Source organism: Mycteria americana, chromosome 1 (genome assembly GCF_035582795.1).
Source record: "Mycteria americana isolate JAX WOST 10 ecotype Jacksonville Zoo and Gardens chromosome 1, USCA_MyAme_1.0, whole genome shotgun sequence".
Taxonomy (NCBI): domain Eukaryota; kingdom Metazoa; phylum Chordata; class Aves; order Ciconiiformes; family Ciconiidae; genus Mycteria; species Mycteria americana.
The window spans coordinates 206,584,319-206,610,482 of NC_134365.1; the positions used below are offsets into that span (position 1 = coordinate 206,584,319).

General features: G+C 35.1%; 1 protein-coding gene across 4 annotated transcripts in view; it reads right to left on the reverse strand.

Annotated features, from left to right (window-relative positions):
* Positions 1-293: 293 nt before the first annotated feature.
* Positions 294-26,164, reverse strand: part of DYNC2H1 (dynein cytoplasmic 2 heavy chain 1) — a 186,797-nt gene continuing 160,926 nt past the window's right edge. For all 4 annotated transcript variants that reach the window (XM_075491022.1, XM_075491021.1, XM_075491020.1 and 1 more), the window contains 4 exons: positions 14,386-14,495; positions 13,994-14,075; positions 5,714-5,830; positions 294-868 (listed from right to left, as the gene is read on the reverse strand). In XM_075491022.1, the coding sequence (XP_075347137.1) occupies positions 710-868; positions 5,714-5,830; positions 13,994-14,075; positions 14,386-14,495 (468 nt within the window). In that variant the 3' untranslated portion in view covers positions 294-709. The remainder of the gene's footprint in view (positions 869-5,713; positions 5,831-13,993; positions 14,076-14,385; positions 14,496-26,164) is intronic.

A 26,164-nucleotide genomic window follows, 5' to 3' on the forward strand; every position in this document is an offset into this window, starting at 1 on the left:
TTTGTCTAAGGAATTGATTGCCTATCTTGGGCATTTATGTGGGCAATATTCCACATTCTTACTAGAATTTAGTACATTTTCATAAAATTTTTTTTTCAGTAACTTCTAGATAACAACCATGATGGTAGTCTAACTGGATTTGTAACTCCACATGAAGTTTATGAAGCTCCTATTATTTACTACCAATACAAGAAATATGACTACAAGTAAAACATCATTAAAACAGACTGAAACATTTATCCTGATTTTTGTATTCAAGTAAAACATTCGATTTCAATTACAACAGGTAACTTTTATCAATTTATTTTATTAAATAATGGAGGCATAACAGTTGAAAAAAGATAATGACAAAAACTGATCAAAGAAAAAATGCTGACTTTGAATTTATATTCAATATTTATGGGCAAAACATAAGAGATTTCAGCAAGTCTGAGAAAGAAATACAGCACATTACAATCTAGAGAAACAACCTAAATTAACAGTTTGCTGAATAGTGCCATGTTAACTTTTACAATATTCCACAAAGATACAATGAAGTTCTATTCAAGTAGAATTAATTTTATATATCTTAAAAATAAACCCAGGGGAATTTATAAACCATTGCTTTATAAATGTGTAAGCAATTAATCTAAAGATTTTTTTTAATAAGAAACAACTGAGATGTTTAAATGATTCTTAACTTCATGAGTTAATTTAATGCAGTTTCAGATTACTGATTTTTTAAAAATAAAGCAGCACCACATTGAATCCACTGGTCTTGGTTTCCTCCACAAGGTACATCAATATTTGTCACCACACGGTCTCTCTCCACACTAGTGTAGACTGGTAAAGATATGCATTCCTCTGGTGAATATGGACCATATGCATCCTGTCAACAAACAAGCACTCAGTTATCACTTAAACAGACAACAAAACATGAGAAAGGAATAATCTCCAATGATACGGTATCTAAAGCTGGATCCTAAGATACAGTTTAGACACTGCAGCCTTGGACAGGCAACTCTTGGTCCAGGCTACAAAGGAGAAGGATTACTAACAAAGCAAAGATTTCAGAAAATTCACTAGACTGCTCCATAACTAAGCCTCCACTTTTTCTCTCCAGTTTGTTAAACTGAAAACACAAGAAAGTATGTAGTAGGGGTGATCCTGTGAACTACCCATCAAAATCTTCATTCAGCTAAAAACCCCAAAAATTAGAGGTCAAAAGCTTCTGCAAGCCAGGGGCAAGGGAAGTGTTGAACAGTTCGCAGCGGGGAGAAGGCCCCTCAGGAGCACCAGCGCTGCGCTGCAGGGAGCTGCTCACCCGGGCAGGCTGGAGCGCTGGGGCAGCCAGGGGCAGCCAGCGCCCTCAGCAAGCCCTGCCGCCTCGCCTCCTCCCGCCCTGCGGCGTAACCCTGCTGCTGCTCCCGCAATGCAGCTCCAGTTGTGACGGGCGTCTGGGACACTTGCAAGTGGGACACTTCAGGAAATGCACCAAAAAAAATCTTACCCCGCACTTTCCAGGCTACTTTATGGATTTAAACAATGATTTCTAACATCAGTGAATCCAAATGTAAAAATTGTTCTCTGATACAGAGAGAGCTACTATACCTTACCGTAGAGCCTCACAGGGCCCCCACTTAATGCAGGATATTAAGAGGAACCCAGAAGTATTAGCCACAATTTAGTTAGGCCAGGACTTCAAACAAACAAACAGCCTAAATTCCCTAGTCCTTTCCATATACTTCTAGCACTTCAAGACATGCAAGCATATATAAAAAGTTACATTATTAATTAAAAAAAAAGCAGATTTGATGACTTTTTGAATTTTTTTTAATGCCTTTCATACTAACACTGATCACGGTCGCACTTCTGGGTTCTTTGGCACTTCTGGAAAACAGGCCATTTCCATTAAGTGCCTAAATAGGAAATTATCAAGTTAACTTTAAACATTCAGATTTGAACTTAATGCTTTGAACTTCCGGCTGAATTAATTTATAGTTTGTATTCTCCTATACATGTACTTTCCTACTGCACAGCATTAGTAGTACTACTGTTACAAAGATTACAATTATACTGTAAACACTACTTAGGGAAGGACCTTGGTTGGAGCCATGGCTTTACCTCTCAGTCTGTATCCTGATGAGCAAGCAACGCTCTACTCTGAGAACAGTAACAGCTCCTCTCCACTTTCTGTACTACAAACCGTGTGCGCCTTGGACGTAGTTTCCTCCTAGGGCTCTGCGCAGGGCATTGTCCCTATGCGTGACTACAGAACTGAGCTCAAAGACTCAGTCTAGACTTCCTACAGCATGTAATTTGGGTTTCAACCCATAATGTATTTAGTTAGTGTAAATAATTCAGAGTTTGATTCAATTGATATATATTAAGCATGTTTTCCGTCACACTCAAAATCTCCCTTCCTGTCAACAGGAAAATGTCAGAAGATTTTCAAAAATCAAATAACAAAGCAGCAGACTTGTCAGAAAGGAATTTGAAACAAAAACGAGGGCCTTTTTAATGCAAATCACATCAAATGTGAGTTAGTGGAGCTCCAATATTAGAAAATACCTAAAAACAGGAAAAAGGAAACATGCAAACAATAACTGTTTCAAGCACTTCGCCTTGCATGTCAAGTGTAAGCCATGTCTGAAGAATTTTGTTGTTTCTTTTGAAAACGAACTTCCCATGTCTTTTGAACATCAGTGTTTAAATCCTTACAGAAGGTCTGTGCACTGTAAGAGTTGTATAGAATAACTTAATAATCAGAAGTTTGTCAAAAGAACTCAGCTGTTCTCAGAAGGATTATACTTACCACATCTATCCCTTGGTTAACACTACTGAAGAAGACAAAATGCTGGCCAGTCTGAGAGTAAAATGTTAATCAGAGAATTTAAGTTTTGCCAAAGCTGGGAGGCCAAAAGTTGGCCAGTTTGTCTTCAAAAAACTCCTTTTACACCTTTTTGGGTCAAAATAGCTGTTCTCGCGCCTTTCTCAATCCCACTGATGTTTTAAGGAATCATATTATTTGAGGGTTAAAACCATTCTGTGAAAGCCTTTTTGAACCACAAATCCTTATGCCCTTGGCTTACACACAGTCCAAAAATTCTCTTTGTCTAGACTGCCTCACACATGGTTCCCTCCCCCTTAGCGACACTCTTCACAGCTTGGGATCTGTCAGTGAATTAAAACTGGAAAGACCTTCACAGTTTAATGAGAATAAGCATCATGTTAGTAGCTCAAAATACTCAATTTTGAGCATTGCAGCGTTTTGAGGGGGTTCTCTGAGAGAAATCCTGTAAGCTACTGGTTTGGTTTTTTTTTTTCCCCAGAGAGTTCACTTTATTTTAGTTCGGTTGAAAATGACCTCAAAGCATTGCATTATAGATATACAGATTTTTGCTCACTAGATTTCATAAGAGATATTTATGGGGAAAAGAAAACAAATTCAAAACCTAAGAATCCTAAGATAATATGTTCTACTTCATGCACTCTTCTCCTAAGGAGAGGATAATGAGATATGGGGAAGTGCATAATGACCTGATGCTGCCTTGGTTTCTGAGCACAGTGATTGTGGTCAATTTTTGCAGGGAAGCCCATAGCAAAACAACTTAAAGGCAGAGCAATTCAGAAATGCTCTCCTTAGAGATAGTTTACATTTAAAATCTGGGCAGTTGACACGTTTTGGCCCATGTTTTAAAAGTATTATATTTTTTTCCAACACAAAGACTTCACCTGCTATTCATCTCAAATATGAAGTAGATTGGAAGAAGTTTAATTCACTGATTATTATTAACTCTCTCACTTCTACGTTTTATAGATAAAGCTCTCTGATGATGTCACATATGACTTCTGGATCTTATCTTTGAACTTTAAGGAATATAGACTGCTATTCAGAAAAACACTTAACAATCTGTTTTCTCTCTAACACAAGATGAATGTTTTTCAGAACAAAGAGAGGGTTACTTACAATCCTCATTTTCAGTGAAACATTTGGTGTTACCATGTAAAACCATGCATATTACCATTTTCCCCCACCCACCACTGAGTCTATATATTAAGATGTCTGGCAATTCTGTATTTATCCCATGCACCACCTTTCAAGTAAATTAGAAATCTGTTTATTTCTCTGAACAAAACACACCTTTCACGTAAATTAGAAATCTGTTTATTTCTCTGAACAAAACAAACCTTGTAAACTACTAAAGAACTGAAAAATCTTTCACTGGTCAACTTTGTAATAGGTTTTGTACTGGGTTGGGTTTTTTTTTAAGTTTCAGTATTTTCTTTCCCATCAAAGCTGGGAGCAGTAGTGCAGATGGTGGCTAGTATTTACTTGTGTGTTCAAAGTCTAAATCTTGACCATTATACTTCTAATGCTGCACTATAATACAATGCTATACTTCCAGTGCTGGAAATAGCAATGAGAAAAAAAAAAAAGTTGGGATACAGTAGTGTGTTAGCAATGGAGCTCCTTGCACAATACCTGTCACAATATGCCACAAATCTCATCATTGCCATAATTTATTATAATTAATAAACTCATTTCTAACTGAAATTTCAACTACTTGGCTCCAGTGAACTTTTTTCTTTAATATTCTTCTAACCAAACCTAGCTTTCTCAAGAGAGAACTCTGCAGAGTTCTCTAGGTTGCTAAATAACAAACTCCTCCAGTTAATAAATTAATTTGCTTGATGAGTTAATGTCTACAGGACAGGATAAAAGGTGACATTAGCTTTCATTTTTTATAAACTGCTAATTTTATTTATTGTGATAAAGAAGTGGAAAAAACCTGCATCCACCCCTATTTCTCACTTTGTACATTTACACTTGATTTTTGGTGCAAAAGTCTTAATGTATTTTCTTTTAGATCTGTATGTGGGATTATTCTCACCTGTCTGTCCCAGAGTTAGCAGTCTAGGCTGTCTTTAGAGTCACATCTAGACAGAGATTTATCCCAGTTACCTTATGATGGGATGGACTTCCTGAGATGCCTATCTTTTACTGAGACCAAAGAAAGAGCTAAGGCAACTAAGTCATACCAGGCAATTAACTTTTAGACAGCTAAATTTAGATGAGATGAATTCTACAATAAGCTTTCTTTTAGTTATACGACTGTAAGTTTATGAATGTGTAATTCCTACACATCCTTGAATAAGTTCTATGTAACTTTTTGCTTTATTTATCAGAGATCCCTATTATAATTGGAGAGCAGAAGCAGTAACAATGTTTACTGTTTGGATTACTTCACTTTCATCTTACATAGTTCTGCAAGCATTGGCATTTTTTAAATTAGTGTTAAGTAGGGGAAAGGCTTTCTTTGCTTACAGATCACATCATGTTCTCTATCTTTTTATTGCTGCTGCATTTTAATTTAATGTTTAAAATGCAAAGAAAATATACTCTAGGAATGAACTCCCAAACTCATGTATACCTTCACTAAATACACTTTTGAAAATATGTTAATGTTTTTTAAAAGACAAGGAAAAAAAGGTATGACTGAAATAAAGCCCCTGTCTTAATCTAAACAAAAGAAGCTAAAAAATATTGACAAAATGATAAGAAGTTCTTGCTTCATATAAAAGAAGTAAGTGCTTTTCCTATTAAAGACAGGGATTTTTATTTTGAAATGAGGGGAAAAACAGGTCAGCAACATCATACTGAAAAGCTACTATACAGAAAAGAAAACAAATTACGGGTCTTGAAAGTTTAGGGCTTTTAATAATTTAGTACCTGTGGAATCCAGGCTATGTAACAAGGGAGAACAGATGACACACTGGGAGAATCATGCAGATTTTCTGAAAGTCGATTTCCATCAAAACTGCAACCTTCCAGTTGTAAGCCACTGATCTGCCATGGAAATATAAAATATTCAAACATATATAACAGACTTGAAATGTCAGTAATGATTACACTGCGCTTTAATAAATGATGATCCTTTTTACTGTGACGAAATTTTTAAATAACAGGAAACTAATTATTGTAATGTTCTGTGTGAGAATAGGAAACACGATTTAAAAGCAAGATCTGGACCACGCTTCAGTGCGAACTTCCTCTGATTTGGATTCACATTCTTTGAAATGTTAGAGAAAAATACCTGTAAATGTCATCATTTATGAAACTGCAGCTGCCTGGCATTAGATTAATGGAATATGATAGCAACAGCCAAGTACACAATCATTACAATGTCAAGAAGAAAAGAACAATCACTGAAATAAGCATGACTTCCTGCTTGGAAGTCTGAGCGCAGCTTTCAAAGAATGGAATGCGCGATTACACAGCTTCTGCAGAGGCAAACAAAATATATTGAAATAATATGAGAGAAAATTTTATTTAACGTAACTCAAGATTTCTAAAATAAACTATTGTTTGGGAAAATTAAATAAGAATCCCATATGCTTCTATAAGTAACCATGCAATGCTTTACATGTAACATGTTTTAAGTGCTTTCTTTTAATTACTAAGTACTTTCAGCCTCTGAACTAAACATTCTCTTTTTTCCTTCATTGAAGTCCTGCATAAATTAATGACAATGATATCTATTCTGGATTTCTTCCAAATAAAATTTTCAATATCTGTTGATCATTCTATTTTCCCAGTACAAATAATAACAGTTTGCCAGTATAAATAATAACAATAGTCAGTTTGGCCTGCTGAAGTGAGAACTTCAATTTTAGCAATAATAAAACTTAACTCAGTAATAACTTTCATGCAGCTTTTCGAAAGGCTAAAGCTTAAGCTGGAGCAGATGTCTAACAGAAGCTACAATCTGTAAATCATCTGTCTGTTATACTATCATACTAAAGCCCTGAATTAAATACATAATACTGAGGTAGGTTTTCACTAAATACAAGGTTCATAAAGCAATGTTGGAACTAGGAAATACCATGCTGTTGGAAACTGGATGAGTGACCACATAACCGAAATGGAGAAAAGTATAATTTTCTAATAATTTTCTCTTGCAAGAAACTTTAAAAAGTGTACTAAATTTTAAAAAGTGCTTAAAGTATGATGTTACAATGAAGATCGGTATCATTAACAAAAATAATTTGCTTAGGTAATTACAGTATTCTAAAATTATTTATTTGACAAGAAAAGTTGCAATTATACAGTAACACAATGGGGGTTACTGTCATGCTTTAAAAGCAATGCTTTCCTCCCAAGTGTTGGGGTTTTTTTGTTAATACTCTACTAATTGTATACTAGCTAAGATTACATTTTGCATTTTTAATAACTAATTATTATTTTGATGTAGACAGGCATTGCAGTCTTCAAAAATTTGCTTCTTTAAAGTCATATTTCTGTTCTAACTCTGAGCTGAATACTCTTCCTTACAATGTGCAAGATGCATATACACATATCTTAACGTGAAAAAAAGGTTATAAAAGATTGCATTTTAAAAAGTTATAGAAAAAAGCTGTGTTTCACCTTGGACAGACAGTGACCAGAGAAGTGGCCACATTCTTTCAAGCAATCTGTGCTCCATACAGACTAGGACTCACAGTAGAGCCTGCAAAAATGTGGATAACCCAAACCAAAACAACTCCCAATGGAAAGCTCAGAGTAGTATGACTTTTGCTCCAACTTTAACTTCCACAAATTATTATAACAAGGCCTCAGTGAAATGAATTAAATTTTTCAGTCTTTCTATTTGGAACTGCAAAAACTTTTTTTCTCCTTCAACCTCTTGTCAAAAGCTTAAGGTCTTTTCTTTGTTATGAAAGTGTGACACTCCTCTCCCTTCTCCTGCCAAGTTTATTGTGATCTTTCTTTTGAATCTTCCCTAAGATTTTCAGGTCTGTTGCTTTTAAGGTACAGTATTAACATTTGATATTTTGTACTGTTTCTTTTCAAACTCAAAACCTCTCAACACAGAGAGATTTTGGAAAAAGCTGGCTTCATCTAGTAAAAGAGAAGTTCGGGTGTCAATAGTCTTTCATGATAGCCTATATACACTCCAGTGCCACTTCTTCTGTCTTGCAAGAACAAGAATATGAAGAAAAAGATCATAAAAGGCACAAAAGGAACAAAGTCTTACTAATGATTATACTGAGGCTTTCCCACAGACTCCTTCCTACTGCTCTCTGTTGTTAACATTGATACTTAAGGGCTCACTTTATTATATGCATAGGTCCCAGATTACACTTTATCTCACTACACTTCTGATTGAATGCTTTCAAAGCTCTTATTTATCCCTATCACACAAATATTAGAAAGAGTCATCTCACATGTTCTTCTTTCTGCCCTTCCTGCATTCTGCAGGGAATTTTTTCATGGAGTTTAGTTTGATAAATATGTGAGTTTGGCAAAGTTATTGAGGGAAGACTGATCTGATGAAGAGGTTTTAAAATTTATTGTTAGGGTGTTCAAAGGTCTGGCCATCTTGAACATCTCTAAAAGAAGTTTCTGTAGAAGTGGGTCACCTATTGAAAAATCTCTTTCTACTGCACACACATTTCTTCTTTTGATATTGGCAGTTCCTTTGACATTATAGCTATGTAAAACAACATCATTTGATCTCCTGGAAAACTTCAACCAATCATAGAAACTCCTCTGAAGATGAAGACCACAATTTCTACTTTGATTCAATATTAAAAGACACTGAAAAACATAAAACACGGGAACAATGTACTTTCAGATACTGTTTGGCTGAGTACTCCCATAGCCATGTTCTCATTTCTATGATAAACGGTGTAGAGAAATTACAACTACTATGAAGGACATGGATTTCACAGTATGCATGCACAGTATTTTTGCATGCATACTATTATTGCATGCATAGTAATTTTGCAACTCAGCTCAGAGTAATGCCTGGTGTTGACCATAATTTTAAAAATTTTAATCCTTACAAAGTATTTGGCATTTTGCAACTATTGGTACTAGTTTAGTTTCAAAAAAGCTATTGTTACACATTACAGATTATGTTTCTTTAAAATACATTCATAGAAAGTGTGCTTGATACCATGGTCCAAAGCATCTCTGTTTCCAAAATTTCAAATTCTCTGCAATTAATTTTTCCTTACTATTTAATGCCTTAATTTCCCATGAAATGATACAAACTACAGCAGACTTCAGGAAGTCATATTTTCACTTCATTACTTCTACAGGCCTTCATCATTAACTGCTTGATTTTTCAGGATGGAGGTATACTGTAAAAAGACTTCTCAGGATGCCTTATAATAGTATTTCTGTCAATTGCTAAGAACATAGTTTTGATATTAATGCTGATATTATGTATTTGAATATAAATTTTTGTTTTTCACTATTTATATTAAGCTCTACCCAAGCTCATAGCACTTACTACCCAAAAAGTCTCTTACCATGTTTCTTCCATTCTTTCATTCTTTTCTACAATAACCGAAAATGGAATGCCAAAAGGAATGACTATCTTCTTTTGCACAACAGCACAATCAGTGCACAAAGCAAACAGAAGAGATATATTTGCATATCAATGTGTGATTATATTGCAATAGCCATAATTTTCAGTATCTTTTGTTAAAGCCATCCGAAGTGATATTAAAGTGCAATTTTATACAGATTGATTCTAAATCAAATACTCATCGTATCCTACTAGCAGAGATCTACTCCACATCATGCGTCTAAACCATCACCTGAGTTAACACTGATAATTTAACATCAGATTTGATAATCCGGCCAGATTCAGGTGTATTCTTGGCCTGATTGAGTGTTCCTCTGCCTACTTTGTAGTTACACCGACAGCTCTAGCACTTCATACTTCTGACTTACAGATGATCACAGGGTATATTATTTGAAATGTTTGGCACACAAAAATCATTCCAAATGTCTACAATTGCTGAAGCATGATGCCATTTTTTAAAAGTGCAGGAAGGCTGAAAAAGCTTTGTCATCATACAGATCATAATGAGATTTCCACCTTCTTTTCCTTATTAGAACAAATTCTAAGCCATCAAAAACTTAAAATTAAAGGCAAGAAAAAAAATCTCAAAGAGCATGTCTTCAAAACAGTCACTAACTGACAGTGTGACTACAAAAGTTATACAAAGTATGTGTGAATCTTAGGTTTAAATTCAATGTTCATCTCCATTCCTAATTGTTCCAATCCTTCAACAAAGATATTCTATTAGAATAATTAAATATCCATTGATTCAGGGACTTGCGCATGACTCTCCCATATCCCAAAACAGAGTCCCCCACCCATTGTGAGTATAGAATAAAGTCTTTTGGTGGAAATAGTCACACAAAGTGAAATAGCACCATTAGTATAAATTGATACTGATAAACCTCAGAATAGCCTATACCATGATCTGGTTCTTATAGGGGATGAGAGAGATCCAATTTTAAACCTGCAGTCTGAATCATGTGAAGAAGGAACATGCAGTATCAACAAATCAAATCTTCTAACAAAAATAAATCATATTCATCAATTCTACCAATTATTTTATCACAAACTTTCTGATAGTTTGAAGATCGATCTTACGTAAGAAGAGAGTGTCTTAGCAAAGAGAAATGAATGAAGGTTCATGACATTCGATAATATAATCTGAAGATCTGAAAGTCACCAAGGGGGAGGAAAACAGCAGGATTGGGTATATATGAGTTTATCTTATTGACAGAGAGCTGTATGATCAGGCAGGTTCTAAACTGAAACACAACAGATCATAATGAAAAGAAAATTTCCAAAGGGAACAAAAAAAAGGTATTTGTGCAGACACAAAAGTATGTCTATGCATATATACTGCTAACTAAATACATTCATAGATGCATGCACAATAGGATGCCAAGAAACGTTTTACATTTATTTCAGTTATCTTATTCTGCACACAACTGAAATGGAAACATCTCCTTTTGGTCATGAACTGAATTTCTAAATGGGAAAAATATCTTAGTAGCCTTATCTGCAAATGGATATCCAATGAGGAAGTAACAGTTAAGTATAAGGCTGAGATACACAATGTCAAACTTGTAGTGGCCCAGTTCACTGAGGATTTGGTGTATTTAACTGGATCATGTGTAGCCTAAGCCAGCAAAAGTAGACGTTATTTTTTTGCTAACACTTTCTGCCTTGTTTTTACAACATCCTGTTGTGATTACACTTTGTTTTCTTCTATTTCACTCCTATGTAAGATTTTCCGTTCATGTATTACACTTTCTATAAAAGAGATCATCTTATCAGCACTGGTGCTTTTATACAATGATGATACCATCTTTAATCAAGTAGATAACTGGTGTTCTTCATAACAGCATTGTACACACTTAACAGATACTTGCATAAAGTCTGAAAAATCTTTAAATAACTCTTTCCTGAACCCTATGTCTCCATGATACCTGTTTATTTAAACGTCCAAAATGTGACAGGTTTTAAAAAAAAAAAAAACTTTTACCTTCAGGCAGTTGACCAAAACTACTATGTTAGGACCATAGCAATTGTAGGTTTTCTCCTGTCAGTGGAGAAAGATAGGTATCTCCTGAAAGTTGCTTAACTCATTTAAGATCTGAAGTGGTGCATGTCTTTCTTCACTGACAAAATGAGATTGGTGAACTCCAATTTCCGATTAGGTATCTAAAGTCAGGTGGGATAAAACAGGGCCCAGCTACCTCACCACAGCATGTGTTTAAGGACTTATCCATTCTGCCGACTGAATTTTTTTTTGAGTCCCCACTCAAAATAGCTCCCCATTCTATAAGGTTAGCCTGAATTCTTGAAACTGCAGATACGATGTTAACTTTACCAGTATTAAAATTCATATTGCTCATGTGAACCAAGCCTAATGTGCAATCCAGAGGATCCTTATCAAACAAGATACATTTTAGAGGATGATTTTTCTGAATCACTGACATTTTTATGCCCTAGTTACAGTCCATGTGGTATTTGGCTTTACTAATGTGAAAGTTTCTCCCCAGTTCTCCATGAGTACAGGAAGGACTCATGGAAAGGAATCTAAATATTCAGCATGGCAAAGGGTTCCAAAGCCTTTCTGTACATCAAAGATTCAAAGGAGCAGAGAAGATACTGGTGAATACTTACTAATATATATTCACTGAATATTGCTTATACCGAGGACAGGATAATATTCAAATCAGGTGAGTAAACTTGACAGGATTCTTACCTTTTGTTAAAAATAACCACTCACCTAACTGCTTCTACTATTCCTGTGGCAGAGAATTTGCTCTTAAACAAAATTCTATTTTTATTTTTGATTCCTCTTGGAACATAAGACTCATTCTTGTAAAGCAATAGAGAATATATGTAAACCTTTTTGCCTACATATAACAGTGACTGCTAACAGTGTATTCTAACAAATATTACCAAAAATCTACCACATAAATTTGCACATAGCAAAGAATTATAAGCTTCAATACACCTAACTGGAGTGTTGTTATAAAACTCTTTCCTCTAATTACCCTTTAATTCTTTAGTTTCCAAGCTGTTATTTCAATCTAGCAACTGTAAAATATTGTAATATTTTTTAGCATACGAAAATACTTAGATAATATTATTCATGCATGGAGTTCAGGTATTGGACATTGACTTCTGACATTTTTCAAAGATGGTAGGATGGTTTTGAAGAAGTCCAGGCTTCTAGGATCTGCAGCTGATAGTTAGCCTACTAGAATGAATGGTCTGAGGTGTGAAACTCTATTTTGGCTCACTGCTACGGACTTAGAAGTGTTGGCTGAATCTGAAACCTCAGAACATGTGATTTGCAGGCTCTGAGGTTTATCATATCCTAGGTTTATCCCAGTGAACCAAAATGCCCCAGAAGTCCCTTGGTTTCTTTATGTCCAGGTTCTAGACTCGCACCTGCTTCTCATTAAGTGAAGTAGCCAACTATAACTCTTATTTAAATACCAAGATTGAATAATTTTCTAAATTATATTCTCTAGTTCCAACAGGAATTAATTCAACAAAGTTCAAAAGACTGTATTGTATAAAGGTCAGATTCGATGATTACAGTTATCTTTTCTGGCCTTACAATCTATTAATATTTTAGGAATATGAATTCTTACACATTCTGTATTAATAATTTTAGACAGTGTCAGCAGCCAACCCAGAACCCTAATATCCCCCACAGCCTTGTGTCTGCCTGCATTATCAGACTAGAGAAGGTGCCCTGCCACTTGCTTTCTCTCTCCTAGTCTAGCAATCTCTTTGCTTTAGCTGCACATTGGTAGATAGTGGCGTGGTGAGTGCCCTGCATTATTCACCCGTGTTTCTGTGAGAATGCAGTTTTAAGTGCCGTGCTCTGTGCTGAACATAGCACTTTGAGCTGTGCATATTATCAGGGGACCAACATACCTGTTGGAAGACGTAGCACAGAAAACTTATTTTGTGAATTCCCTACAAAATTAAGTATAAAACAGGTGCAAAGAGATCTCGATTCAGCCAAAGTGGCAGTGCCACCTGAAATGTTAAGAAGCCTAACTAAACCATTTGAGGATTCATCTTTACTTTGCTGTCTAAGCAATCAGGAGTGACTTTATGGCTGCTGGCTGTAGCTCTAAGTGTCCATTAAAAAAATTGTTGGGCCTTTATCATATCAAAAGCTAGTAGTTTACTTTGGTTTGTTTACTTCCTTAGAAGTCTCTTTTCAGTGATTCGACAAATGCTAACACATGGCCTTAGACTTACAGATTTACAAGCGTATTTCCTCTTGCTACATGCCACAAGTCTTTCTGGACAACTACTTTCTGGACAACAGTTAGATACTAACTAATGGAATTGCAGCTTCAATTTTTATCTAACAGGTGGTTGAAGAGAATGGAGCAAGAATAAGTTTAAATTTAAAATTTTAAATTTTAAATAAGCACTGTGACTAGGGAGGGGTAAAAATATAACTGCTTTCCTTCTCCCGTTTCTGTGGAATTTTTGCACTACCATTTTTGTAGCTGTATACCATTAACCAGCCTTTGTATCTCAGGTACACCAACGTATTTATAGCTCAGTTTTCCAGAAAGTTTATGGACAGATGATTTGCACTATGTTAATAAAACATCCTCGTAAAATTCTAGTAAAACATCCTAGTAAAATACCTTAACTTGGAGTTTGCCTTCCTGTATTCGCCCTTTCCATGATGCTGTAAATTTAAGGCTGTCCACTGAACAGCTCATTACTCTGCAAGGGAAACATATATACAGTAAATCTTAGAGACATGTAACAACAGGAAATGAAATACAAAACCAAAACCAATGTATTTTAAAAATACAAAAACCCAATTTATTTTATATATAAAAAAAATAATCAGCATTAAAACAAGTAACTCACAGCTATTCTACTTCAGTGCAAGTAATAAAAATGAGATGACTAATGACAGCAATTGACATAATTTGTTGGATCTGTGTCCTGAAAATGAAATAATCATCTTCACACATAGCAAACAATGGCACATTAGCACACATAAATAGGCAGATTATTTTTCCCTCACCTTGCAGTCTCCTGGCGTAAGGCATTGAGAAATGTGTCTGGATGAAATAGCTCTGAAAGGTCAAGGGTGTCTGACAGTAGTTTCTGTTTCTCTGCTTTTTCTACCCAATTCTAAAAAAGGAAAAACAAAGGAAAACAAAGAATCCTGAAGTTATTGCCTGATTTTTCAACATTTTGAGTTAATGTGGGTTTGTCAATTATTATGATTAATGAAAAACGTTTGTGTAAATATATTGTAACCTCAAAGATTAATATTAATTTCAATTATTTCAAACTGGTAAACAGAAAATTAGCACCATTTAAAAGTATAAAGAAAACTAGCAGTTTATGTGTAATGTGACTCATCCATTCTAAATAAACTTCTGTTCCATTCTTTGTACAGTGCAGCTCACTTTGTACAATGAAACTTTTATCAAGTTTCTAACATTCTGTTGAAACCCTATTTCACCTTTACTAACAGGAGAGTTTATGTTTTCCATCAAAATGGTTGTCATTACTGTCTTTGCTTTACTAAGTTCAGTCAAGTAACTGCATTCCTTTCAAGTATGCTTTAAGATCATTCTTTTGTGTAAACTGCATATTAAATTCAAGAAACACTTGATTTTCAATCTGCAGTTTTTATAAGTACTTACCAACAAGTTTTTTGAAAGTATCTCTCAGTATTATGTTGATGCTGCCATTTTTAGTGTATTAATTTGAGACATGAATTTCTGATAAGATAAAAACTGGCCTCTGTTATATTTGGTAATAAATGAAACTAATAGAGGTGGGGGGAATAACCGGCCTCAATTATCCTTACAGAACACATGCCCTAACCTACTTCTTTCACCCTGTCTTACATGCAGCTATGAAGCCTGTTACTAGGAGCAGCAAGCTTGGCATTTCCCATCAACGCAATGCATTATGTGCCAACGTGAGAAAAGAGACACATATTGCACCTTACAACTTGATAAACTATGTGTCTTAAGTAATGAAATCTGAGTGTGATCCTCAAAACACTAACTATCTCAGACTAAAGAATTTGTCATCTTCAGACTAATTATTTAGGTACCTGAGTGGGTATGCAACAGTCCACACTCAAAATCCTGTGTTTTGAAACTTTTATACTGTACATCTTTGGTACAATTTGTTTACATGGTATAGTCACAGTCCTGACTACAGTACTGTAGTATAAATGTTAAGTTACTGTATAACCTACTCTATAAGTAGTTGCAAGCCTTATGCTTCTGCACAGAAAGATTAATGTTTAATACTAAGCCAGAAAATAATCAGAGACTAAAATTCCACCTGCTATCACTAAACAGAGGAAGACAAATGACGCTCCTTTCTAAATACCAACTACTAGAAGATTATGAAATTACTCTAGTCACTGAATAAAAAAATCTTGGAAGCTACACTCTCATTACACAATGCATCTGCCAGGCATCCGTATCTTGTTTAAAGAGTACTTTACTGTATTCTTTGAACTGCTGACAGATGAATAATTCCATGGAAGTATCTTGGAAGTGACAAAATCATCCAAAATACAAGTAAATATCACTCAGTGAATTTTATTTTATTTTGTCAGTGTGTCAGACACAGCTCCATAATGTTTTCACCATGTTCAAATAAACATTTAATTGGTGATCTTTTTATCTGTCACATCACTGACTATGAATCCTCAACCCAAATGATTATGAACCAGTTAGGAGATTTTTGCTTTCCATTTTCATTAGCTAAATGTACACAGTTAATGACTCTTGTCTGCATGATTCTTTTAATGACTTTATATAACAATCTCTTTTATCATATAGCAGTAACTCTTCATTCTGGTTAGGACAGATTTTGTAAATTGTTTTGTGTAATAAAAGTAGACACAATCATTTCAACTTGTATTTAATATAATCATTCTATTGCTGTCATCAAATAAACTTCTAATGTAACTGCTAAAGAGAAACCCTGTCAGGAACATAGATGCTTATATTCCACCCAATTAAAAGACCAGTATGGGTGATATTAATTCTGAACTCATATAATTAAGTAGCACTAGGAAATACAAAACAACACAAACTTTCATTAGATCACAAAAGCAAAGTTTGTAATTGCTTGTACTGCCCTACATAAAGATGAAGACATAGCTCATTCACAGCTGTTTAATAAATAATTTAAGATTTAAATGCAATAAAATGATAATGAAATGTATTTTACAACAGAAGTGTAAAAAATATCCCTATGCTTATTCTCCTTTTTGTCTTATATGACCACGTGGCAGCATGTTAGTGAAGTGCTACAGTCTCAAAAGACACCACCACTCTCTTAAATGGATCATTTGTCACTAGTACATCCACTGCCACCGCCATAATGCTTGGAAGAGATCAGGTCTTGAAGGGAAGGAACTTTAAGCTAAGCTGTAGAAAGACTGAAGTGATGTTTCTTGAAAAGGAGAAATCCTGTAACAGATTAGCTCTAATATCTTCATTTTCCTCTCCTATCCCAACTCCAATAAAAACATACATTGACTTCATTTGTCAAAGTGATGCAAAGTTGTTTGACTTCTCATGAATCCTGGATGGCCCTGTAGCATTTCAGTCTGATGGGCCTTCTTCCATCACCAACTCAGTAGAAAACTTTGCCTTCCTGCCAGGTAGGCCAAATTAATCCATGTGTTTCACTTGCCAGCTGGATTACAGTGGCAAGACTCCCATCGGCTCCAAGATGGTGTAAAATCTAGCTACTTGTCTCTGTGGTTCAGGCCAATACCCATGCTCTCCCAACTGCCCCCTCACTCCTGCCTGCCATAACACGGTCTTTAACACGTTTGCTGCAATTCAGGATTTGTTTTTCTTCTTCAGAACAGCTAATAGTCAAGATCTAAACTCACTAAAAGCAGCTTTCAGTGTATGAATTAATGAGACATCTTTGGTTAGATATGGCAGCTATAACATCTGGGAAAACACATATGAAAGCTGAAATGGTACATAACTTATTTTCAAAAATAAATTCACATTATATCAATAATTTCAATTATACCAATAATGTGGTCTACAAGTCCCAATATCCTAACCCTGGAAAGATTTATATTACAAAATAAAATAAAAAATCCATCATACACTCTTCTTTGTAACTGTTTATTTCAATATTTCAATATTTCATTATTTCAGTATTTCCTGAATCTTTCTTATTACAATGAAACTAGAAATTTAAGTGTGAACTGTCCATGATAGATTAATTTAGCATATGATGATTACAAATATAACATCAAAATTTATCAGCAATACCCCAAATGCTTGCAAAGCAATTCCTAGCAGGATATTTCACCACTTCAATTAATGTGAGGTTCTGTTTGGTATAATAAAAGGAATTTTTTTGTTGTTTTTTTACAAAAATAAAAATCTAAGTGCAGTCTCAGGTGGTTCAAATAATATTTTTTCATGTATCTTAACATCCAAGAAGCATCTATTCCATTTTCAGAGAGAAGCCTTCCTTATCTTCTATAATCCCAAAGCAAACTAAGCACCTTATATTGAACAGTGGAAGGAATAAAGAGGCTGCCAGATTTTCACATTATCATTTATACAACTTTAGGATCACAGAACTCCTCTACAATGAATGAAGTACTTCTCCTTCACTTGTTTTAATTCATTCCAAATGTATTCTTTTCTACCATGTTTTTCCCTTGGTATGGTCCCAGAAGAGAACTTTTATTGAAAGAGAAAATCATATAAATCACTACAGAAGTGATTTCATTTCTGTGCCTAGATAGAGAATTGTATTCAGTGTTATATGAATATGCATAGCCAGAAACCATAGAATACAATTCTATTTTTTCACTAGTTTTACAGGGATTCAAAGTTAGTATGGAAAAAAAAAATGCAGGACTTTGATAAGCCTGAGAGCAAACGATGGTGAGAAGCACTGCTAGGGGAGTGAGTATTCAGTTAAGCAGAGTTTAGATTAAGCAAAGGTCAATCAAGCAGTTATGCTAGAGTCCTATTTTCCTCACAGTGCAGCAACTGTTCCATAGGTGTGCTCCTAAGTGTTGACATTCAGTGGTAAATGCCAGCAGGAGTAATTGTGTTTCACTGCAAAGAAATGAAAGAGAGGTATTTTTTCTGGCACTGAGCACAGAGGGTGTAATGCATAGCTTCTCAGGAGCAACTGGCATACAGCAATTTGCTCCCTTGTGGGAATATTTTTTGTATGTGAAATCCTTGAGCTATTACTCTTGAGCTAGTTACCCTTTATTAAATGAACATGTGAATACTGCAGTATTTCAGGTATATGATAAGGTGTTGGCACATGCTATCTTTCAAATGGTAAATCACACAGGAATTTAATTTGGAGTCTTATTTTTGTTTTAAAATAAGGGGGGGGGGTTGGTGTTGTTTTGTTTTGTTTTGTTTTAATTTTAGAGTATGCAAACCAAAACTGCTGGTTAGTGCTTTAAATAAAATACTATTATTCCTTTATTTCACTTTGACATGCCTCAGAAACACCCTGTTTGTTCAGGAAGTCTGAATACTAACACAATAGAACAGTGTTAAAGCATAAAAATTCTGAGTCCAGTAGCATCAACATGCTAACCAACAATGTGCCAGAAGCAGACGTGCAGTAAGGCATAGCTGAGGGAAGCATTAGCAAATGTGATCTCTTTCCAGTTACTGTATTAATTTATTTTTATCAAAACAGGAACTTAACTTTCCACAAATTGCTGTTTCCTACATTTAATAAGGATACCAGAATGATGATGCTGCGTAAGAACTGTAACATCATACCGACAAGTTCATGATTGATGTATGCTAAAAATATCTACTTTCAGATATTTCCTATATGATCACTAAACACAGGATCCAGTTAGACAATACTCTTATGCTTCATGCCTTCTAGTTTCTTCTTTCTCCACAACTAAATACATCAGTTACTAGCTGCTAGATTGCATTTGCAGTTACATAGAGCATAACTGGGTAAGGAAGTATAAGAGCTGGAACTATTCCTTGGTAGAACCAGAAACTACAAAATGTGGAGAGCAAAGGGGACAAACATTCAAAGAAACTTCAGTGTCCTCTCCTTCTGAAAGAGATGACGGTCCTACTTCCACCTCCACTGGTAAGAAGGTGCATGGCAGGGAAAACAGTGGCACATAACATTAATTTGCAGATAACACACAAGACTGCATACCATAATCCTTGGACAAAGTCAGGACTACATCAGACACAATTCCTTTGCAGAGCTCTGAAGTAGGGATGCGAAACGTATATTGTGATGGTGCTGGTGTGACTAAACAGGGGTACAGAATACTCAATATATTACGCACTAGTAACGATGGGATGCACTGCAGTAACTTCTTTTATAGTACCAGCTTAAAGGCTATGTTACAATAAGGAGAGCCAACAGAGAACTGCTTACTTTGCTATGATTTGTTTTCTCTGGTCAACATCCCATGAGATACAGATTTTCCATTAAGCTTCTCCCTCACAGTCCTTGTTCCTCTTATGAAACAATGACCCCATGGACTGCAGTCATCAGTCTCTCTCTTTTTTCCTTTTTTTCTTTTTTTACTGTTTACCAGTCATTTATTTTGTGTTAACACCCTCTCTTGAGGCTGTCAAAATTCAGAGAAAATCTCTCAGCCATGCCTGTGTCACAGAACTCTCCTCTACTAGGAACCATTAAGGCTTAACCTAACTCTCAGATATGTATGCAATGTATGCAATATTTTTTTTGACTGAACAGCCAAAAACTGGACAAGTGCTTCACATGTGGCCTCAAAAGTACAGAATACGAAGAAATAACAACTCCCTTTGACCTTTAATAAGTTCATTAAGAATTTTGCATTTCTATAGTATCGTGATATCATGGGTGACACATTTTTAACAAATTTGCAGCTAATAAGCAACACAATTTTATTTTTATTATTCTAGTAATATCTTATTGTGTTTTTATTTGATGGATTCTTCTCTTGATATATTCAAACCATCAATTTTGACTTTCTCAGTCTGATAAGAATAAAATACATGAATACATGACTGAATAAATCTTTTTTCCAGCTTGATAATCTACCTATCTGAATAATGAACAACTAGTTCTAAATTATTTACTGCATTTTGCCTGATACGTAGATAATCTCAGTTTAAATTTATTATGTGGGATCATGCAATATCAGAAATCACACTGAAAATGGTAATTATAGAGAACCTATAAGAAAATATATGGTATGTATAAGGAAAAGCATATACAGCACCGTACAACAGTACAAACCTGATGGGAATCTTGAAACTCGAGCTCAGATGTAGAGAACAGATTCCTCATTGGATCATAACTCTCTTAGTTCAGAGTGACTATGTGGAATTAACAATATAAAAATATCACTGCCTGCAAATGTGCTCTTACGCATTCTCCTCCATTTAAGGGCACACATTCTAATTAAGTTGCTATTTATAGTATTCAGTTGAATACACTGAAAACATACTATAGGGCAGGAGGGTATTTACCCTTCCTAACTTTAAGCATCACTTACATGCCTAAAATGGGGATCTAAGCTTCCTATCACTCTTAAGAACTCTTCTCCTTTGACTCAAGGTTTTGGGTTTTTTTTCCTCAATTATGTACCTTGCTGAACATTTAAAGACAAAGACCACACCAAGAAGAACTCTACTAAGACCAAAAAAACCTCCAAAACTCCAAACCAGAATGCCTCTGTATTTACTCCAGTTTTAAAAGACAGTCATGACAACAGAGTTGCTGAGTGAACCTGCATGCTGCACTGATTGCTTTATTTGAATGTGAATTCCCAAGAGTAAAACTACTGCACATGCAACAGATGAACAAGGATTTAGTAAAAAATTACTTTCGCGAAGCTTTTCCTTCACAAACTAAATTTGAGATGAAAGCTCTGAAACTTTAACAGCTCTGAAAACTTAAATATTTTTTTATATTTGTACAGGAGTACAATATGAAACTATGTTATCATTTCAAATTCAGCTAATGGAATCTCATTCAAAGAGAGAAAGATAGGTCAACATGCAGCTACATTTCTGCCTTCCCCCAAAGAAATGCCCAAAAGGCTGCTAATTAAGGATTATGCTCGCTTGTGGAACGGGAATGTGTTTCTATTAGAAAATGGGCTTACTTTTTAATATATATCTGCAAATGCTATTTAAGGAATAGTTATATCATGTTACCATTGATCTTGAAGAATTAAAATCTCAAATCAAGAGGTGAAATATTTTGTGAAATATTTCACCAAGCCAGTTCCCACCAAAACATCTACATTTCAAAACAGAACCATGATCACATCTAGTTACTTTTTAGTTGCAAAGCTGCCTTATTACTCTAAGAAATTTATTTCTATGTATGCATGAATGACTATGAAATAAAAATTAAAAATTAAACAATAAAAGATTTTGAATAGATTGTTAATTATTAGTAGACACAATATTTCTGTCAATATAGTGGTAATCAGAAGAGCAAGTTACTGCAACCGAGTTGTCCAGAATAAAGGAAAGCTGGATGTACCTGCTTTGGTGGAATGATGGAATGTACCTGCAAATTGGTGTATTACCATGTGTTGCAGCCTTCTCATTTACTAATGGCTGGAATTTAAAATTACCAAAATCTTTGACAGCATAACATAAGGAGACTCATTTTCATATGCAAATAACATCCTTTTCTACTACTTGTACTATAATTAATCTTTTTTTGCTTGAGCTTTTGTCAGACAAGACTATCCATTTTATTCTGCTTTCTCTTTTGCAGACAGCTTTGTCCATGATAAAGGAAAGAATACAATGAAAAATAAATTATTAGAAACTGATCAATCTACACTTTAAATTTTAAGAATTTAAATGCATACAGTTTATTAATATCTTATCATTGTATCTTTTCAGATTTCTTCCTGTATTGTGGAAATGTATCTTGTAGCTTAAAGAGAAAAATCAATGAATGCTGATTATTTTATTAGATTAAATAAAGTATATCAACTACAGCTTTAAATCTCATATAATACATGGTACAGTTTCTTGTAACTTACGGAGTATATAAATACTAACTTGCATCCATAGAAGAAATACAGAATACTAAATCTAGTTCTTTTAAATTTAAACCAAGGTTAGGAAAAAAGATATTTTTCTTTAAAATAAGGTAATTTCTCAGAAAGTGCATAGACACATTGACCTTTTTTTTTTCGTCTTTTTTATGCAACATTTATAGAAATTGTTTTATGAGTGATCACCTTCTCAATCAATATTCTACAATCAGAGAGCTGAACAACTGGTTAGTGGTATGATAAAGGATGCTGCTGAAACTTCTGCTTACAAGGTATTTAGTAATTAAAAAAGAATAGCCATTCTCACAAAACATGCTTAGAATTCTGAGAGTTTAATTAACAGGAGTTGAATTCTGTTGAAATGGATTACATTTCAAAACATTTAAGGCTGATGTTTATAGAAAAGTCCATAACTTGTGGATGCCTCAGTTTCACAGAGCATCTAAAATTCATTGGGATTAAGCTTTAGCAGCTCACACTGAAACCAAACAGAATGCAAGTCACGATATCTTTCCTTTTCTAATGCTGCTTTTTAAAAACTGTTTTTCATGCATAAAGCAAACTGTTTTCCCAAAATTTGAGATAAACCTCTATCATTGACAACCAAAAAATATTTCCATTTAAAACTGCAAATTTTTCAGATGTAGTGTGAAAACCCACTGTATTCTGCAGCAAAAGAACCATTTAACCACAAGAAATAGTGGTTTCAGTACCTCTGGAAAGTAAAGTCTTGAACTGGTGCACATAACAAAAAAGAAAACTTAAGGAATCTTTCCATCTCAGGTACCCATGCATGAACACATGCTTCAGCTTCTGCTTTAGCAGCCTTGGAAGCTAGATCTTATTTCAGTGGACAACTCCTATGACCTGTGCAAGTCTGATACTTTCATCTGACATTCCATGTGGCATCCTGTTTGGATGGTGTGTCTTTATAAATCTCTACTACTCTATAGTGGCCACTACTTAATTAATACAACCTAACTGAAACAGTGACTAAAAAGGGACATGATATGACAGTTGGATCTACCAGAGCTTCAAATTTGCCTCTTACATAAGAGACAAGAAAACATCTACATTTTTATAGTAGTACTTGCAAATTTCCAATTTTTACCAAGCAGTTATCACTTAGATAAAAGGTCTTGAAAGATATATCCTGGCTGATAAATTCTGAAATCATGCTGCAACATGATGAGAGCTGTGGGGGCCAATTAAGGCTCAGTTTCTTAGCAAATAATGTTAGGCTGCAGTTGTATTTTTGTTTCGATATTCATGACAGCTGAAGAGGAGAAGCCAAGAAAAGCAACAGAAAAACACTAACTCTTCAGAATAAGGTGGATTCTTCATAGCATTCTGAACTTTGAATTAAAATAATGGAATGGGGGGATTTAAAACACAATATTTTAATGGATTTTTGTGCTTTAATATTAGAATACTAAATCTGAAGTATTTCGCACTGTACAGACACCTAGATAACAGCTGTTCAAATAGAGAGCGAGCGATGAGAGGAACAACGACAAGGTGGGGAACGTAGCCAACCTAATCCATCTGAATCAGCTACTCCTAAGACCATAAAAGACAAACCATTAAGCTATTGTCCCTGCTGCAAAATCTCCCTGCTTCAAAATCTGCTTAGGCAATCTATCAGAAAAAATCTCTGAAATGCCATGCAAACTAAGCAGGATTACTACTTAAAGGGGTATAGGACTTCTTACGGAGTGCCCAGGTGGCTGAATTTGGGGACTGAACATGACAATTCTGGGATTGTACAATATTTATTATGGGATATTTAGGGTAAGGACCAAAGGTAGGGAAAGGCGGATGGGAGATGAACAAGAATGGGAAAACAGATAGAGAGGTATAAAAGGCAAGGTCGCACATAGGGAGGCTGCTGGTCAGTACACTTTGGCCAACCTTGTACCCAATCACCAGAAACTGTCCTATCCTCCTCTTAAGCTCTATTTTTAGTTATTTTTGTGTGCAAGTGTGTTCTCTATGTGGGGGAAGAGAATCCACTAGCAAACTTCTAGCAGTACCAGCCAGAGAGAGGATGAGAGTCTGAGAGCTGCATGCTGCAGACTGAAGGTTTGGAAGCAAGACAGTGGAGAGACCAAAAATCAGTGAGACTTGTGAAGGGTGTTTTCCTTGAGCAGTGAACCACCAAAATAGGATAGGGCTATTTGTGCTGTCTGTGTTTATGCAGCTGCCTGTAAAGGTACTGCCCTCCTCTGTCTGTTACCCTGTGTGTAGCTGGCTGTGTCTGCATGCCTATTTTGGGATTCACTGTCAGCCTCTACTTCTCAGATTTTATGTGCATATCATCTACTGTTGCAGTCAGACTGATTTATAGGCTGGCCCTCACAGTTCTTTAACTCAGTGAAAACTGAGAGGACTTGAGTTCCTTGGCTTTCTAAGAGCAGACTTTCTGCCTGTTATCAGTGAATGAAAATTGAACCTCTCTGCCTAGATGCCTTGGGTGTGAAGGAAGAATCCCGTGTCTCCTATTCCCAGAAGGTTTTCTAGTAGCTTCAGCATGCAACTTCCAAGAGTTCAAACCTCATATACCTTGGCTGTCCAATCTACCTTTCTGGAGAGCTGATTGTTGAAACAGAGGAATAGTAAAGGGTTCCAAAACAGAAACAAAGTCATTCTACTTCAAATAGTAAAAGAGTAGTAAAATAGTAAAAATCTTATCCTAAGGGGTCAAACTGGTATTGAAATTAAATATTACTACCCTAGATTTCACTCAGGATGGGAGGGGACAAGAGGTAACAGCATCCCAGAGAGATACATACAAGTGTCTGATAAAATATGAAATATAAGTTTTTAATATACTATGAGTACTTCATAGATACACACACATTTTCAACAAAAACTTTCATGACTTATGCAGATAAAAACTTTCAGTATTCATAAACATTTCCTTGATTAGAACTCTGAAAGTAGTGTTTATGATTCTGAGGTCGAACAGTCTTCATTTTCAGTGTATGCTGTAAGCCTTTTACCAGCTGTCTGACCAAACAGCCATTCAAAGGAAGAACTGTTTTTACAGATGACTTTAAAGCAGCTCAGTCCAAAAGAATGAAATAAATATTTTCACTTGAAATATAAGGTCTTGTTGGAACAAAAGGGGGTTTTTTTGGAAGAAGTGAAATTAAGCTCTTTATTTAGTTCTTGTGGAAACAAAAAGTAAGTTCCAATTTGTTGACCTGAAACATTTTTTCAATGTTGATATTCATCTGACATTTGCCTGGGCTGCTCTTTTGCCTCTTAATAGCTGTAGTTCTGTGTCTCTTCTCTTTCTTTCTCTCCTGCTGGTATCCATAGTCATGAGAAGACACTTATCTACAGACTGGGATGGACTTAAATTCCATTATACATTGATGCATAGCTGAGCTATAATCATGTACCATGAGAGAGGAAAACCACATTTAAGATGCCACCATGAGGAAAATGGGAGTATAAGGACTAAGAATTACAACCAACACAAAGGTCTATGATGATTCATAAGCTTCATATCTTAATGTTGATAGCAAATAAATCACTGTGGACAGGCAAGCTGAAACATGATATTGTAAAGTTCAAGGTCAGCATTGCTAATTGAAAGTATTCAGAATTCTTCATCTTAGAAGAATGTTCAATACATAGAATTTTTGTTTTAATTTAACGCAAAAGCTAATATCTAAATATCAGAACATCCACCTGGGAAGAAACCACATATTTCCATCAACTCTATCACCACAACACATAGACAGCATAA